This window comes from Hordeum vulgare, chromosome 5H (genome assembly GCF_904849725.1).
Source record: "Hordeum vulgare subsp. vulgare chromosome 5H, MorexV3_pseudomolecules_assembly, whole genome shotgun sequence".
Classification (NCBI taxonomy): Eukaryota; Viridiplantae; Streptophyta; class Magnoliopsida; order Poales; family Poaceae; genus Hordeum; species Hordeum vulgare.
Window position 1 is genome coordinate 225,946,175 of NC_058522.1, and position 17,909 is coordinate 225,964,083.

Consider the following 17,909-nt stretch of genomic DNA (forward strand, 5'->3'; position numbering starts at 1 on the left):
CTCGGACTTTTTCTACGCCACCTGCTGCACCGACCCCTTCTCGCTCGAGTGATCCGCCGCTCTTGCCCACTCCTTCTGGCGGCTCAGGTCGCCCCCGTCCACATTGTAACTACTGCAACAATGATGGTCATATTGAGCCGCACTGTTACACGAAGAAGAAACACTTGCGCAAGGCGCGGTCACCATCTTCAGCGACTTCGTCATCTACCTCGACAGCTTCCGCCATCGCTTTGACTGAGCAGGATATTCTGAGACTTAAGCGTCTGCTCGCTGCTTCCGGTTCTTCCTCAACGGGTACTGCTGGTTCTGTGACTGAGGCTTCCCGCACTGAGCAACCACCTTCTACACAGTCAGGTACATCCCCATGGGTTCTGGACTCTGGAGCTTCCTTTCATATGACTTCTAATTCTTCCACTCTGTCCTCTCTTCGTTCGCTTGATTCTCCTGCTCATGTCCTCACCGCTGATGGTACTCCCCTTCCTGTCGTTAGTAGAGGCACTCTTACCACTCCTTCTTATTCTGTTCCTGATGTTGCTCATGTTCCTCGACTTACCATGAATTTGTTTTCCGCTGCTCAACTTGCTGATTCTGGTTGTCGTGTCATCCTTGATCTTGACGCTTGTTCTGTCCAGGACCGTCGCACGCACACTCTGGTTGGGGCTGGCCCTCGCCGCCGTGATTCTGAGAGTCTTTGGGAGTTGGACTGGCTTCATGTTCCTTCCGCCCATTCTCTCGCCAGTTCTTCCGCTTTGGTCGCCTCGGCTACCGGTTCCTTCCAGCAGTGGCATCATCGACTTGGTCATCTTTGTGGTTCTCGTTTGTCGTCGTTAGTTCGTCGAGGTCTTCTGGGGTCTGTCTCAGGAGATGCCTCTTTAGAGTGTCAGGGTTGTCGTCTTGGCAAACAGATTCAGTTACCATATCCACATAGTGAGTCAGTGTCTAAGCGTCCTTTTGATTTAGTTCATTCCGATGTATGGGGTCCGGCTCCCTTCGCTTCGAAAGGGGGTCATAAATACTATATTATTTTCATAGATGACTTCTCTCGTTACACATGGCTTTATTTCATGACTTCTCGTAGTGAGGTGTTGTCCATTTATAAGCGTTTTGCTGCCATGGTTCATACTCAGTTCTCTTCTCCCATTCGTGTGTTTCGTGCTGACTCCGCTGGCGAGTATATCTCTAAGATGCTGCGTGGTGTTCTTGCTGAGCAAGGGACTCTCTCTCAATTCTCTTGTCCTGGTGCTCATGCTCAGAATGGCGTGGCTGAGCGCAAGCATCGTCATCTTCTTGAGACGGCTCGTGCATTGATGATTGCTGCCTCTCTCCCGCCGCATTTTTGGGCTGAGGCCGTCTCCACCTCCACCTATCTCATCAATTTCCAGCCTTCCGCTGCTCTACAGGGTGGTGTTCCTTTCGAGTGTCTTTTTGATCGGTCCCCCGATTATTCGACGCTTCGCTTGTTTGGATGTGTTTGCTATGTTCTTCTTGCCCCCCGCGAACGCACCAAACTGACCGCTCAGTCTGTTGAGTGTGTTTTCTTAGGCTATAGTGATGAGCATAAGGGCTATCGTTGTTGGGATCCTATCGGTCGTCGGATCCGTATCTCTCGGGATGTAACTTTTGATGAGTCTCGTCCCTTCTACCCACGCTCATCTTCCTCGACTTTTTCCGTAGAGGATATCTCTTTTCTCACTTTTCCTGACACGCCTATCACACTCGTTGAGCCTTTGCGTACTCATTCTGCTCCCTCTGCTTCTCCACCTCCCGTCGATTTGTCGCCACCATCTTCCACGGTCTCCTCGTCTAGCATATCACCGGATTCTACACCTTCCTCTCCGGTGACTTCTTCGTCGCCACTCTCCGATTCTGCCTTAGCGATTCCTCCTTCCATTGTTCCATCTTTTCCTCAGTGTTACACTCGTCGTTCACGTCCTGTGGATGCTTCTCTAGATGTGCCGTCATCCTCGTCTCAGCCTACTTATGGCTTGCGTTCTCGTCCTCGTCCTCCTGTTGATCGCTTAGGCTTTTCCACCGCTGGAGCTGCTGTTTTTGAGCCAACTACTTATCATCAGGCTATTGTTCATCCTGAATGGCAGTTTGCGATGGCTGAGGAGATTGCTGCTCTTGAACGCACAGGTACGTGGGATCTTGTCTCCCTTCCTCCTGGAGTCCGTCCTATCACTTGTAAGTGGGTCTACAAGGTAAAGACTCGCTCCGATGGTTCTCTCGAGCGTCACAAAGCTCGTCTTGTGGCTCGTGGCTTTCAGCAGGAGCATGGTCGTGATTATGACGAGACTTTTGCTCCTGTGGCTCATATGACCACTGTTCGTACACTTCTTGCCGTGGCCTCTACACGCCACTGGTCTATCTCTCAGCTTGATGTTAAGAATGCTTTTCTTAATGGTGAGCTGCGTGAGGAGGTGTACATGCAGCCTCCACCTGGGTATTCTGTTCCTGATGGCATGGTATGCCGTCTTCGTCGCTCTCTCTATGGCCTTAAGCAAGCCCCCCGAGCCTGGTTTGAGCGGTTTGCCTCTGTGGTGACTGCCGCTGGTTTTTCACCAAGTGTTCATGATCCAGCATTATTTATTCACCTTTCTCCTCGTGGTCGGACTCTTCTTCTTCTTTATGTTGATGACATGGTCATCACTGGGGATGACCCTGAGTATATTGCCTTTGTCAAGGCTCGTCTTAGTGAGCAGTTCCTTATGTCTGATCTTGGACCTCTTCGCTACTTTCTTGGGATTGAAGTCTCTTCTACCTCTGATGGCTTTTTTATATCCCAGGAAAAGTATATCCAGGATCTTCTTGCTCGTGCTGCTCTTACTGATGAGCGCATTGTTGAGACTCCTATGGAGCTCAATGTTCACCTTTCTGCTACTGATGGTGATCCCCTGCCTGATCCGACGCGCTATCGTCATCTTGTTGGCAGTCTTGTTTATCTAGCTGTCACTCGTCCGGATATTTCTTATCCGGTTCATATTCTGAGTCAGTTTGTCTCTACTCCCACATCGGTTCACTATAGTCATCTCCTCCGTGTTCTCCGATATCTTCGGGGCACAATCTCTCATCGTTTATTCTTTCCTCGCTCCAGTTCTTTACAGCTTCAGGCCTATTCGGATGCTACGTGGGCTAGTGATCCTTCAGATCGCCGTTCACTTTCTGCTTACTGTGTTTTTCTTGGTGGTTCTCTCATTGCGTGGAAGACGAAGAAACAGATTGCAGTTTCCCGTTCGAGTGCAGAGGCTGAGTTGCGAGCGATGGCTCTTTTGACGGCAGAGGTGACTTGGTTACGGTGGTTACTTCAGGATTTCGGTGTTTCTGTCACTACACCGACTCTGCTCTTATCTGACAGTACAGGTGCTATTAGCATTGCGCGTGATCCTGTGAAGCATGAGCTCACCAAGCATATTGGTGTTGATGCTTTCTATGTGCGCGCTGCTGTGCAGGATCAGGTTGTTGCTCTTCAGTATGTGCCTTCCGAGTTACAGTTGGCGGATTTCCTGACGAAGGCCCAGACTAGAGCACAACATGGCTTTTATCTCTCCAAACTCAGTGTTGTTCATCCACCATGAGTTTGAGGGGGGGTGTTAGAGTTATAATACAAGTCATGTATCCTTCTGTAATTATCCCAATGTATAAGGGGTTTCCTGCATATAGTCCACCACCTGTACATGTATATATATACCGGCCTATGGCCTCATGGTAATACAAGTTGCTTTCCTAACATTAATAACCTCATTAGATATGCAAAAGTAAGGAAAGAAGATACATAATCATAAAATGAGAACACACCCTTATCGCACACTAGTAATCATAAATTCCTCAAATTAAAACCGTAATACATGGATCAAGGGAAAGTGGTGAGTCAGTTAGGAAGACATGAAGATTACCTTATCAGCAAATGTAGGCAGATTATCATGTGGGTGTTCTTTAAAGTATGTTGTCAACAACTTCTTGTCCAGCTACATTTGAAGAGAAAAATTCAGTGCAGTGGACATGTACTTTTCTAATGCTAACTTGAGAAGCTTATAATTTTTTGAACCTTAGATTCATCAACTTTGATGGGAAGGTTCAAAAGATATTTTCCAGACTGCGCAACATCATACTCTTCATCAGATAACAACTTGAAGTTGCTCTTTTCCATTATCTGCTCGATACAGTAGATCCAAATGGTTACAACTTTAAGCTGTCGCACAAACTAAACAGTAAATGTTGCAAAATCATTGTTACTATGATGACAATTAGGCATGTCACACCATCAAATTACCATTTTGTTCTCTTTTCTAGTTCAAATTATGAAAGTTAATATGTCAGCCTACTAACAACACAATTTCCTTTTCGAGCTTTACTGAGGAAACCCAGAAAGTCAAACTAATTTCAATCCCAAAACAACACAAAAAGGATATGGAACAAATTTTCCAATAACAGAAGCTGGAGACTGCTGATAAAACCATACATTTCGATGCAGCATTAAACAAACAAGCCAGGGAAGAAGTACCGAAGCAAGAAGTTCTAGCAACAGGACACCCCAAGATTGTTTTGTAAACTGCTATGGGATTCCCTAGGTAGTTTTTGATGGAAAAACAATAGCGAGGCCATGAATGCCTGATATTCAGACTTCACATCTCATGACTGGTTTTATCTGCATAATATTAGCGTGACCTCAGTGTTTACTTGCAATCACATGTTATTTTTGAATAGGCGTTTCAAAAATAATATTTCACTCAGTTTTTTTGTTTGTTGTGATGATTGAATAAAACAACACATACAAAACCAAGGGAGGTCTTCATGTGTCAGGACAGGATATATATGTAACCTACTGCATCCAACCTGGAAAAGATATGTCATGAAATTGAATTCAAGAGTATCGATCTCCTCGGGTGTCAGATTCTGCTGTTCCAGCCTCTTCTCACCACTAACCGGGTCAAATAGCGAGTAAAGTTGCTGCATCGAGAAGTGCACACTGAGATACAAGAATCTGGGCATGTTATATATGAAGCCTAACAAATGGAACAATCAAAAAGAGCCCACCATTAAATCATCAAACTGGAGGAGATACCAAGCCCTGATGGTGTACTCCACCTTCTTGCACAGCTTTAGGAACTCATTGCGATCCACCTCATGCTCTAAGCATATATTAGAACAAATGGAGTGAATTAAGGGGAAACCTCAGTGTTGATATCTTTTCATCTAATCCATTAAAGAGTAGAAAAGAACGCTTGCAGCACAATCAATACAATAAGATCTTCAGATTGGTAAAATATGTGCCGAATATTATGTGTACGAGTTAGTTACAGATGGACCTATAATTAGCGGAGGGTTAGGTGTTTGAGTCCGACACGTGTAACCCGGGCCTATCGTATAAAGGCGCCGCTGGGTAGCCAAATAGACAGAATCACGAGAGGGAAGGTCCGGACGCCCGTGGCAGTGGTGGCCGGACCAGCCGTGGTGGATAGTCGAAGATCGTCTGGTAGTCTCAGTGTGCTTGTCGTCAACTGTACTGGTAGGAGCTAGGATCCTACCGGGTCTTGGTCGGAGACTGTAGGGGTAGGAGGGAGGCTGGCGAGGGCGAGGGCGCCGTCTCCTCTGGGAGCCGGGCAATAGAATATGTCTTATTGCTTAATTTCAAAAGGGTGTCTTACAACTGTTTATATAACCTTACTGCTAATAAAAATAAGATAACTTGGGCTAAGCCCCTAACTAAACGACCCGTTGGGCCTCCTCCGGCTATAAATAGTGCCGGTCATAACATCTCTCCCCGCATGCGCAAACAGCTCGTCCTCGAGCTGGAAGTCTGGAAAATGTCGGCGGAACTCCTCGAGCTGTCCCAAGTGGCATCCTCCTCCGGAAGGCCTTGCCACTGGATCAATAAATGCCACACTCCGCGACGCTGCTAGACCTGCAACACCTTGGCCGGACCTGGAAGAAGTCGTCCGTCGGAGGTCGGAGGTAGCGCCGGTGTGGCCGCTGGCGGAGCTCCGTGGAAGGGCTTCAGCAATCCCACATGAAATACGTCATGGATGCGGGCACCGGCTGGAAGCTGTAGGCGGTAGGCCACCTTGCCTATGCGCTCCACCATAGAAAATGGCCCCTCGTAGCGAGGGCCCAGCTTGCGCTTAGCGCGCGGGTCCAGGGACTGTGTGGGGGCGGTGAAGGAGGCGCAGCCACACCCAATCGCCCACCGCAAACTCTACCTCTCGGTGATGGTCGTCGTAGTATTGCTTGGACAGCTGCTGGGCCTGGAGAAGGCGTTGGCGCACCTCCGCAAGCATCTCGTCCCTGCTGCGAAGAAGATCGCCTGCCGCCTCGGTCCGAGCCGTCCCAGGGTTAACCGGCAGGATGGGCGGGGGCGGTCGGCCATAGACCACGTCGAACGGCATGGCACGCAGGGCGGAGTGATAAGAGGTGTTGTAGCAGTACTCCGCCCATGCAAGCCAATCCACCCACGCACGGGGACGATCACCTGTAACACAACGCAAATACATGGCAATCACCCTGTTGACCATCTCGGATTGGCCGTACAAGGATGGAAGGCCGTACTCAAGTGGAGCTTCACGCCCGCCAGACGGAAGAGATCACGCCAGACATGCCCCGTGAACACCGGGTCCCGGTCGCTGACGATCGAAGACGGAAACCCATGGAGGCGGACAATGCCGTCGAGGAAGGCACGAGCCACGGAGGCAGCCGTTTAGGGATGGCCGAGCGCGATGAAGTGAGCGTACTTTGAGAAGTGATCGACCACCGTGAGGATGACGGACTTGCCGACCACCTTTGGGAGGCCCTCAACGAAGTCCATGGAGATATCGGCCCAGACCTGAGAGGGCACCTCCAGGGGTTGTAGTAGCCCAGCGGGCCGCAGTGTCTCCGTTTTGTTACGCTGGCATGTAACACACGACCGCACCCAGTCCCGGACCAAGGCCCGATCGCCGGGGATGTAGAAATCTGCACGGAGACGGTGGAGGGTCTTTTGCACCCCCTCGTGGCCTGCCGAGTGCGCCAGCGGCAGAACCTGGTGACGGAGATCGTCGTGATCGGGCACGAAGAGGCGACGCCCATGCAGGAGCAAGCCGTCCGCCAAACACCACGGCTCCGCCAGGTCGCCGGTGTCGAGGCGCTGCCGAAGGAGCTGAGAAACCGGCGTGTCCGCGGTAGCCCTGCGGATGTCGTCGAGGAGGGCGGAGGGCCCCGAGCGGATGCAGAGAGCCGCCCCGACGGAGTCGCCGGCGTCCGTGTCGTGGTCGGCGTCGCGGCGGGACAGGGCATCGGCCACGGTGTTAAGGCGGCCCGGACGATACTCGACGATGAAGTCGAAGCCAAAGAGCTTGCTGATCCACTGGTGCTCCGGCACGGTAGACAGCCTCTGGTCCAATAAGAACTTGAGGTTGTAGTGATCCGTGCGAATCTGAAATGGCCGTCCCTAAAGATATGGCCGCCAGTGGCGCACGGCCTGCACCAAGCCAATGAGCTCCCTCTCTTAGGCCGCGAGCTTATGATGGCGCGCGGCGAAGGGCCTGCTAAAAACGCCAGCGGTCCGTCACCCTGATGAAGGACGGCCCCGAATCCCACACCAGAGGCGTCGCAGTCCACCATGAATGGTCGGTCGAAGTCGGGCATCTGGAGGACGGGACCCATCGTGAGGGCCTGCTTGAGAGCCTCGAACGCCTCCGTTGCCTCCGCATCCCAGGCAAAGGCGCCGCGTCGCAACAGGCGCGTGAGAGGGGACGCGATGAGGCCGAACTCCCGGATAAATTTCCGGTAGTACCCCACGAGGCCTAGGAAGCCGCGGAGAGCCAGCGGTGAGTGCGGCGTCGGCCAGGCCGCGACAGCCGCCACCTTGTCGGTGTACATAGCAACACCCTCGGACGAGATGACATGGTCGAGGTAGGCGACGGAAGGCGTGCCGAACGAGCACTTCGGGCTCTTAAGATGAAGATGATGCGCCCGAAGCTCGTTGAAGACGATGGCGACATGCTGAAGGTGCTCCGCCCAAGAGGCGTTGTAGATAAGAATGGCATCAAAGAAAACACGCACAAACCGACGCAAGTAGGGGCGGAGGACGTCGTTCATCAAGGCCTGAAAGGTCGCCGGAGCGTTGGAGAGGCCAAAAGGCATCACCAAGAACTCAAAGTGGCCGTGATGAGTCCGAAACGCCGTCTTCGCGACATCGTCCGGGTGCATCCACACCTGGTGGTAGCCTGAATGGAGGTCGAGCTTGGTGAAGAAGCGTGCCCCATGTAACTCGTCGACGATCGGGATAGGAAATTTGTCCTTGAGCGTCAGGGCGTTCAGGGCGCGGTAGTCGATGCAGAATCGCCACGTGTCGTCCGACTTGCGGACAAGGAGGACCGGCGCTGAAAACGGCGACGTGGAAATCCGGATGATGCCCAAGGCGAGCATTAGCGCACACTGCCGCTCCAGCTCGTCCTTTTGCAACTGGGGGTAGCGGTAGGGGCGCACCGCAACCGGCGCCGTGCTCGGCAGGAGATGAATGTGGCGGTCATACACCCGGGCTGGCGGAAGGCCCGTGGGCTCGTCGAAGAGGTCGCGGTGCTGCTGCAAGAGATGATCGAACAGTGGGTGCTCGAGCCCTGTAGCAGTCGCTGCCAGCTGGAGCTGCGGCATCGCTGGGGAGGCGCCACCCACGCCCGCCCACCGGATGCGGTGACCTTGGCGCCAGAAGGTCATCGTCATGGCGTCGAAGTCCCAGAGGATGGGACCGAGGGTCCGCAAGAAGTCGACGCCGTGGATGAAGTCGAAGCAGCCCAAGTCAATGTCGGCGCACGTGATGGTGAAGTGCTCGTCGCCGATGGTGATGGACACGTCCCGCGCAATCCCATGGCACCGGAGGCGGTCGCCGTTAGCCACGGTGACCTGGAGATGCTCCCCGCCCGTCGGCTGAGCGCTAAGCGACGCATGGTCGACTCGGGCAGGAAGTTATGTGTGGAGCCCGTATCCAGGAGGGCCACCAGGCGCTCACCGTTGATCGTCACCGGCAAGAGCATAGTCCGCTCGTCTCGAATGCCCGCGAGAGCATGGAGGAAGACCACGAGAGCCGTCGCGAAAGCGGGCGCCGGTGGGGCCTCCGCCGCAACTGGGGCAGCCAGGTCGCCGAGCCCGTCAGTGGTGATGTCCTCCTCGACGTAGTCGATGCCTCCAAGTAGAAGAGGCGCGGGAAGACGTGGCCCGACACGTAGGGCTCGTCGCAGTTATAGCAAAGCCCCTGGCGACGGCGCTCGAGCTGCTCGGCCGGTGTGAGCCGATGAAAGGGCCACGTCGCGGTCGGAGCGGGGGCTGCCGGAGAGGCCGGAGTCGGGCGCCCCCGCGCTGGTGGTGTCGGGGCCGGCCTGCCGAGCTGTCGGGTGCCCCCAGCCGGCGACGCCTGCTGCAGGGCCTGCGCGCGACGCTCGAAGGCACGGGCGTAATACATGGCCGTCTAGAGGTCCTGAGGTCCCCGCAGCTCCACGTCCACGCAGATATGGTCCGGCAGCCCACCCACGAAGAGCTCGGCCCGCTGGCGAGCCGTCACGCCGGGCGTGTGACACGCCAGGGCCTGGAAGCGGTCGGCGAAGTCCTGCACCGTGGAGGTAAAGGGTAGGCGGCCAAGCTCCGCCAGGCGGCTCCCTTGGATAGGAGGCCCGAAGCGGAGGAGGCAGAGCTCGCGGAAACGCTCCCATGGAGGCATGACACCCTCGTCCTGCTCGAGAGCGTAATACCACGTCTGTGCGGCGCCTTAGAGGTGTGCGTTCAGACGCAAGCATCCGTTGCCCCCGGAAGAACTGGTCACATTGGTTGAGCCAGTTCAGGGGGTCCTCGGTGCCGTCATAGGTGGCGAAGTCCAGTTTGGCGAACCGCGGCGCCGTCTGGGTATGGGCGTCGTGGTGGTAGGGCTCATCGACGCGGAGAAGTGCGAGGGTCGGCCCGGGTACCCGTCGGGGCCGATTCGAGGGGTCCGTCGTACTGCGAGGGTGACGCCGATGGCGACTGGATGTACGGCGGCGTCGAGGCCATCGTGTAGACCGGCTGCGTCCCGGTCACCCAGGCCGGTAGCGGCGACGACGAGGGCGGGAACCAGAGTTGGTGAAGAGGACCCGGCCCGGAGGTGGTGGCTGGTGGCGGCTGGAGTTGCAGCGCCGACTTCAGCGGCCCGGCGGGCGCGGCAGATGCCGCCTGGTGCGGCGGCTCCCACGGAAGTAGCGGCAGTCCATTGGCGGCGGGTGGTGGCGCGACCGGCGGCGGCCCGTAGGGACCGCCCAGGTAGACGCGGATCTCCTGCACGGCAGTGGCGAGGTCGCGGATCGCTCCTGTGAGCTCCTCCGGGGTGAGGACAGCGGGAAGCGGTGCGGCGGCGGTGACCGGCACGGGCACGTGCTGGGCGCCGGTGGTGGTGGCGGCGAGTGGGGCGGTGGTGGAGGTCGGCAGCGGAAGGAATGGGGAGGGCGGGGCGAAGACATGATCGAACCGAAGCTTCCTGATACAAAACTGGTAGGAGCTAGGATCCTACCGGGTCTTGGTCGGAGACTGTAGGAGTAGGAGGGAGGCTGGCGAGGGCGAGGGCGCGGCAGCCGGCGCGAGGGCGCCGTCTCGCGTGGTGGAGAGGCGGCGGCTAGGGTTAGGGATTCCAGCTCCTCTGGGAGCCGGGCAATAGAATATGTCTTATTGCTTAATTCCAAAAGGGTGTCTTACAACAGTTTATATAACCTTATTGCTAATAAAAATAAGATGACTTGGGCTAAGCCCCTAACTAAACGGGCCCATTGGGCCTCCTCCGGCTATAAGTAGTGCCAGTCATAACATGTACTATGTTATTTTAGTACATGGGAAGGAGCACCCATGGTCATGCCCCGGGGATGTACCCATGTCAGTGTATCTCGTCAACAAATCTCGTTGTCATTTCATTGTGCATGTGTCACTGCTTGACCTCGACGGATCAATATGCGTCTCAAATTATTCTAACAAGTGGCATCATGAGCTAATTTATGAGGCGGTTATCAGTTTGATCTAGAGGAGACAACCATTCATTCCAAGCTACCTGTGGTGGCGCATTGAACCATTCATTCCAAGATGATAGGGAACATTGTCATGAAGGTCAATGGGACTTTCTAGTGCCAAATTGTTGCCCTTCCTTCCTCAATGGATACCTCACCCCTGTTAAGCTTCATGCACTAGCCAATGCAACCAAAAGTCCGAACTGATGGAAAGGGCTAGGCAATCCACCTATATACACTTCAACACCCCTTTTCACGTGTGACGCGGAAAGTCAACATGTGAATACAGAGGGGGGGACATGTAGTGCCCCAAGTGTAAACCTTCCCTATTTGGTACCTATTTGATATGGGTCCACATTGACATTGATATGAGAGAGTCCTTTTGCATGTATGATTTCATGTGTCTCTTATTTTTGTCTCCCTTGCATGCATGCATACCATAATGTTTCATGTCATGTCATGTCTTGTGTGCACATATCTTGTTGGATGTGATCTTGTGATTTCATGTGGTGATGTACATGTGTTGATGTGGGGTGTAGTAGTGGCTTGTGATGGGGTGTTAATTGCAAACCCCTTTCTCTCTTTTATTCCCAAGTTCAAAATTCCACTTGAGCCTAACCTGATTTTAAAATGTCTTCTGTTTAGGAAATAATGTGGGTATATTGGGGTGCTAAATATGGGGTTTTGAATAGTGTTCTAAAGGTGCAAAATAAACACAAAACAGCAACTATAATACTGTTTTGTATTTATTTAGATTGCCCCAAAAATTCCTTTAGTATTTTATTCAAGTAGCTTATTTATTTTCAGGTCCAGGGCCATTTTTGCTTGAATTTTATCTGCTATAGTTAGCCCTGTAGACCCTTTCTTTTCTCTGTGTTTAATTAAATAGGTAATAGTCCAGGGGCTGTTTTCTCTCTATCTGGCGCCTAAGTGGGCTTCCTCCCGCTCTGGTGGCCCATCTTCTCCTCCTCTCCTGTGCAGTAGCCCACCGCGCGACCCTCTCTTCCTCCTCGCGACGTCAGCTACTGTACGACTCCCCCTCCTCCACCGATTCTCCATGGCCTCAATCCTGTGGCTCTAGCGTCTCCCCCGAGGCGATATAAGTCGCAGGGACCCCTCCTCCTTCCCTAGGTTTCCCTCTCCTTCCTCCAGTGCGCCGCCATCGCCCTCCTTCTCTCTTTTCCCCTCCTGGTAAGTGATGTAGATAGACCAGAGAAGTTCCCCGCCGTCGATCGTCGTCCTCATCGTCGTCCAGCGCCGGCGGCCATGTCCAGGGGCACGGGGTTGGTGACCGCGCCCTATTTTTGTCCTCGGTGAGGTCGAGGGGCTTCCTCACCGTCGACCAGGAGCACGCCGTTGCCGCGGACTCGGTGCTCCTTCGTTCTGCTTCGGTTCTGCATCAGGGACTCGTTCGGCGTCGATTCTTCTTCCTCTCCATCGCCCTCTTCTCCGATCGGTTCCCCTCCTTCCTTCCCCAAGGTGAGGAGCATCGCCCCTTCCTTCTTCCTCCTTCCCTCGGCCTAGATCCGCCGTAGCACTCGCCGTGCTTCTCTGTCTGAAGCAGAGCAGAGCAGGTGCTTCGGTGCAGTAGCTTGATTTGTGTGTGGATGAGTCGTGGCTGTGTGTAGGTGTAGAAGGGGCTTCCCTCCCCTCGTGTTGCATCGTTGGATAGGTAGTGGATCCCTCCGGTAGCGCAGCAGCAGCAGCCCCGGCGGTCTCCCTGTCGCCGGTGCTCCCCTGTAGGCAGATGGGCAGCAGCAGTAGTTTCCCTGTTGTGGTGCCCCTCTCTGTCGGTTGATCGTGTCATAGCACCGTGGTTCGAATGTGTGTGTTGTATGTTGGAGATACAGGGTTCGATCCCCATCGAAGCACCCGCCCCCTTTTTTATTGTATTTGTTGCACAGTTTCTGCAGTAGCGCAGTAGTAATCCTGCTAGGCATCACCTCTCTGTCGAGCCCATGGGCAGTAGCAGAGTGGTGCCCTGTCTGTTGTTGAATCAGCAGGTCCAGGGTTCGACTCTCCTCGAACCCCCTTTTTATTGCTCTTGTTTTGCACAGTAGATGCAGGAGATGCTTTGTATTGCTAGAACCCCTCTGTTCTGTCGAAGCCATGACAGTAGCAGGGTGTAGCTGGCTCTGTGGTTGATTCCATGAGGCCCCTCTTGTTTTGCACAGTAGATGCAGGAGATGCTTTGTATTGCTAGAACCCCTCTGTTCTGTCGAAGCCATGACAGTAGCAGGGTGTAGCTGGCTCTGTGGTTGATTCCATGAGGCCCTGGGTTCGAATCCCAGGCCTGCCACTTTATTTTTTTGCCTTCTTTCCTATTTTTTTTCTTGCCATATTTGCTACTTCTTGTGCCTAAATAATAGGCATAAAAAGGAGAGCATTTATTTTGTTCCTTCCTGCAAATGCATTGGAGTTGTGGGTCTTATATGTGTATGTGTGCATGTGACATACATGCTTGTGTATGTGTGGATGTGAGATTTCAAGGATGTGGTGCATGTGCATTGTGGGTGTAGCATGTGAAGTGTGGTGTAGGTGCTCATATGCTTATGCTTGTGTGGAGTAGTGTAGTGTTGTAATGTGCATGTATGTAGTGGGGTGTGAGCACCACACACACATGGGTTTGTCTCTTGTGGCACAAGTGGTGTGCATGAATGGTGTTGATGCTTCCATGATCATGTTGCTATTTATATGTCTTGTTAAATGTGTCTTGTTCATGAGCATGTTGTAGTGTGGTGTATTGGAGTAGATGTATGTGTGTGGATCAACCCCTTTGCAGTCACTATGCACCTCCACATGACCATATGTGAAAGGGCATGATGTCTTGTGCGTGTGTGATCAACTTGGTAGATGAGCTTGTGGTGTTGATGTGCATGACACATACATGGGGTCAAAACCCTCATGTCACTATTGTCATTGGGCACATGAATTAGTAGCTATCTAGGAGTTGATCTAGTGAATAGCACATGAAATGTTGCACTATTCACCATGTATGATTTCTTGTAGATTCTTCCTTCCTAGTTTGTGGTCACTTGTTCCAAGTAAGTGCCTACATATTATATATGATTTTGGGGTAGAACTCCCAAGAAATCCAGTGATGAAGTTAGTTTTGCCATTGGGACACTTTCTGAAGATGACATTCAGATTTGTTCCAAGTTTGCTCCTTGTTTCCATGGTATAGGATGAGCCCAAGGGCATGATTTCTTGCGTGGTAGTAGTAGGTGTTCATCTCTATATCATGTTGGTGTCATTTCTCTCTTAGTGTTGTTAGGACTCTTAGTGTTGTTAGGAATAAGCAACTTGTATTCCCATGAGGCCATAGGCCAGTATATATACACGTACAGGCGATGGACTATATGCAGGAAACCCCTTATATATTGGGATAAATACAAAAGGGTACATGACTTATATTATAACTCTAACACCCCCCCCCCCTCAAACTCATGGTGGATGAACAACACTGAGTTTGGAGAGATAAAAGCCATGTTGTGCTCTAGTCTGGGCCTTCGTCAGGAAATCCGCCAATTGTAACTCGGAAGGCGCATACTGAAGAGCAACAACCTGATCCTGCACAGCAGCGCGCACATAGAAAGCATCAACACCAATATGCTTGGTGAGCTCATGCTTCACAGGATCACGCGCAATGCTAATAGCACCTGTACTGTCAGATAAGAGCAGAGTCGGTGTAGTGACAGAAACACCAAAATCCTAAGTAACCACCGTAACCAAGTCACCTCTGCCGTCAAAAGAGCCATCGCTCGCAACTCAACCTCTGCACTCGAATGGGAAACTGCAATCTGTTTCTTCGTCTTCCAGGCAATGAGAGAACCACCAAGAAAAACACAGTAAGCAGAAAGTGAACGGCGATCTGAAGGATCACTAGCCCACGTAGCATCCGAATAGGCCTGAAGCTGTAAAGAACCGGAGCGAGGAAAGAATAGACGGTGAGAGATCGTGCCCCAAAGATATCGAAGAACACGGAGGAGATGACTATAGTGAACCGATGTGGGAGCAGAGACGAACTGACTCAGAATATGTACCGGATAAGAGATATCCGGACGAGTGACAGCTAGATAAACAAGACTGCTAACAAGATGACGGTAACGCGTCGGGTCAGGCAGGGGATCACCATCAGTAGCAGAGAGGTGAACATTGAGCTCCATAGGAGTCTCAACAATGCGCTCATCGGTAAGAGCAGCACGAGCAAGAAGATCATGGATATACTTTTCCTGGGATATAAAGAAGCCATCAGAGGTAGAAGAAACTTCAATCCCAAGAAAGTAGCGAAGAGGTCCAAGATCAGACATAAGGAACTGCTCACTAAGGCGGGCTTTAACAAAAGCAACATACTCGGGGTCATCCCCAGTGATGACCATGTCATCAACATAGAGTAGAAGAAGAGTTCGACCACGAGGAGAAAGGTGAATGAACAATGCTGGATCATGAACACTGGGTGAAAAACCAGCGGCAGTCACCACAGAGGCAAAACGCTCAAACCAGGCGCGGGGGCTTGCTTAAGGCTATAGAGAGAGTGACGAAGACGACATACCATGCCATCAGGAACAGAATACCCAGGTGGTGGCTGCATGTATACCTCCTCATGCAGCTCACCATTAAGAAAAGCATTCTTAACATCAAGCTGAGAGATAGACCAGTGGCGTGTAGAGGCCACGGCTAGAAGTGTACGAATAGTGGTCATATGAGCCACAGGAGAAAACGTCTCGTCATAATCACGACCATGCTCCTGCTGAAAACCACGAGCCACAAGACGAGCTTTGTGACGCTCAAGAGAACCATCGGAGCGAGTCTTAACCTTGTAGACCCACTTACAAGTGATGGGACGGACTCCGGGAGGAAGGGAAACAAGATCCCACGTACCAGTGCGTTCAAGAGCAACAATCTCCTCTGCCATCGCAAATTGCCATTCAGGATGAACAACAGCCTGATGATAAGTAGTCGGCTCAAGAACAGCAGCACCAGCGGTGGAAAATCCTAAGCGATCAACAGGCGGACGAGGACGAGAACGCAAGCCATAAGTAGGCTGAGACGAGGATGACGACACATCCACAGAGGCATCCACAGAACGTGAACGACGAGTGTAACACCGAGGAAAAGATGAAACAATGGAAGGAGGCATCGCCAATGTAGAATCGAGGAGTGGCGACGAAGAAATCACCGGAGATGAAGGTGTAGAATCCGGTGACATGCTAGACGAGGAGACCGTGGAAGATGGTGGTGACAAATCGACTGGAGGTGGAGAAGCAGAGGGAGCGGAGCAAATAGGCAAAGGCTCGACGGGTGTGATAGGTGTGTTAGCAAAAGTGAGGAAAGAGATATCCTCCACTGAAAAAGTCGAGGAAGATGGGTGTGGGTAGAAGGGACGAGACTCATCGAAAGTCACATCCCGAGAGATACGCATCCGACGACCGATAGGATCCCAACAACGATAGCCCTTATGCTCATCACTATAGCCTAAGAAGACACACTCAACAGACTGAGCGGTCAGTTTGGTGCGTTCGCGGGGGGCAAGAAGAACATAGCAAACACAACCAAACAAGCGAAGCATCGAATAATCGGGAGAACGATCAAAAAGACGCTCGAAAGGAACACCACCCTGTAGGGCAGCGGAAGGCTGAAAATTGATGAGATAGGTGGAGGTGGAGACGGCCTCAGCCCAAAAATGAGGTGGGAGAGAGGCAGCAATCATCAATGCATGAGCCGTCTCAAGAAGATGACGATGCTTGCGCTCAGCCACGCCATTCTGAGCGTGAGCACCAGGACAAGAGAATTGAGAGAGAGTCCCTTGCTCAGCAAGAACACCACGCAACATCTTAGAGATATACTCGCCAGCGGAGTCAGCACGGAACACACGAATGGGAGAAGAGAACTGAGTATGAACCATGGCAGCAAAACGCTTATAAATGGACAACACCTCACTACGAGAAGTCATGAAATAAAGCCATGTGTAACGAGAGAAGTCATCTATGAAAATAATATAGTATTTATGACCCCCTTTCGAAGCGAAGGGAGCCGGACCCCATACATCGGAATGAACTAAATCAAAAGGACGCTTAGACACTGACTCACTATGTGGATATGGTAACTGAATCTGTTTGCCAAGACGACAACCCTGACACTCTAAAGAGGCATCTCCTGAGACAGACCCCAGAAGACCTCGACGAACTAACGACGACAAACGAGAACCACAAAGATGACCAAGTCGATGATGCCACTGCTGGAAGGAACCGGTAGCCGAGGCAACAAAAGCGGAAGAACTGGCGATAGAGCGGGCAGCGGAAGGAACATGAAGCCAGTCCAACTCCCAAAGACTCTCAGAATCACGGCGGCGAGGACCAGCCCCAACCAGAGTGTGCGTGCGACGGTCCTGAACAGAACAAGAGTCAAGGTCAAGGATGACACGACAACCAAAATCAGCAAGTTGACCAGCGAAAAACAGATTCATGGTAAGTCGAGGAACATGAGCAACATCCGGAACAGAATAAGGAGTGGTAAGAGTGCCTCTACTAACGACAGGAAGGGGAGTACCATCAGCGATGAGGACATGAACAGGAGAATCAAGCGATCGAAGGGAGGACAGAGTGGAAGAGTTAGAAGTCATATGAAAAGAAGTTCCAAAGTCCAGAACCCATGGGGATGTACCTGACTGTGAAGAAGGTGGTTGCTCAGTGTGGGAAGCCTCAGTCACAGAACCAACAGTACCCGTCGAGGAAGAACCTGAAGCAGCGAGCAGACGCTTAAGTCTCAGAATATCCTGCTCAGTCAAAGCGATGGCTGAAGCTGTCGAGGTAGATGACGAAGTCGCTGTAGATGATGATCGCGCATTGCGCAAGTGTTTCTTCTTTGTGTAGTAGTGGGACTCAATATGACCATCATTTTTGCAGTAGCCACAATGTGGAC

The 17,909-nt window shown here is 52.1% G+C and overlaps 1 protein-coding gene across 1 annotated transcript in view; it reads right to left on the reverse strand.

Moving 5' to 3' along the window:
* The window catches only part of LOC123395524, a 40,948-nt gene that overhangs the window by 6,307 nt on the left and 16,732 nt on the right, over positions 1-17,909 (reverse strand). The window contains exons 2-5 of the mRNA XM_045090525.1: positions 5,035-5,129; positions 4,834-4,947; positions 4,046-4,150; positions 3,894-3,965 (exon numbers count right to left, since the gene is read on the reverse strand). Of these exons, the coding sequence (XP_044946460.1) occupies positions 3,894-3,965; positions 4,046-4,150; positions 4,834-4,947; positions 5,035-5,129 (386 nt within the window). The remainder of the gene's footprint in view (positions 1-3,893; positions 3,966-4,045; positions 4,151-4,833; positions 4,948-5,034; positions 5,130-17,909) is intronic.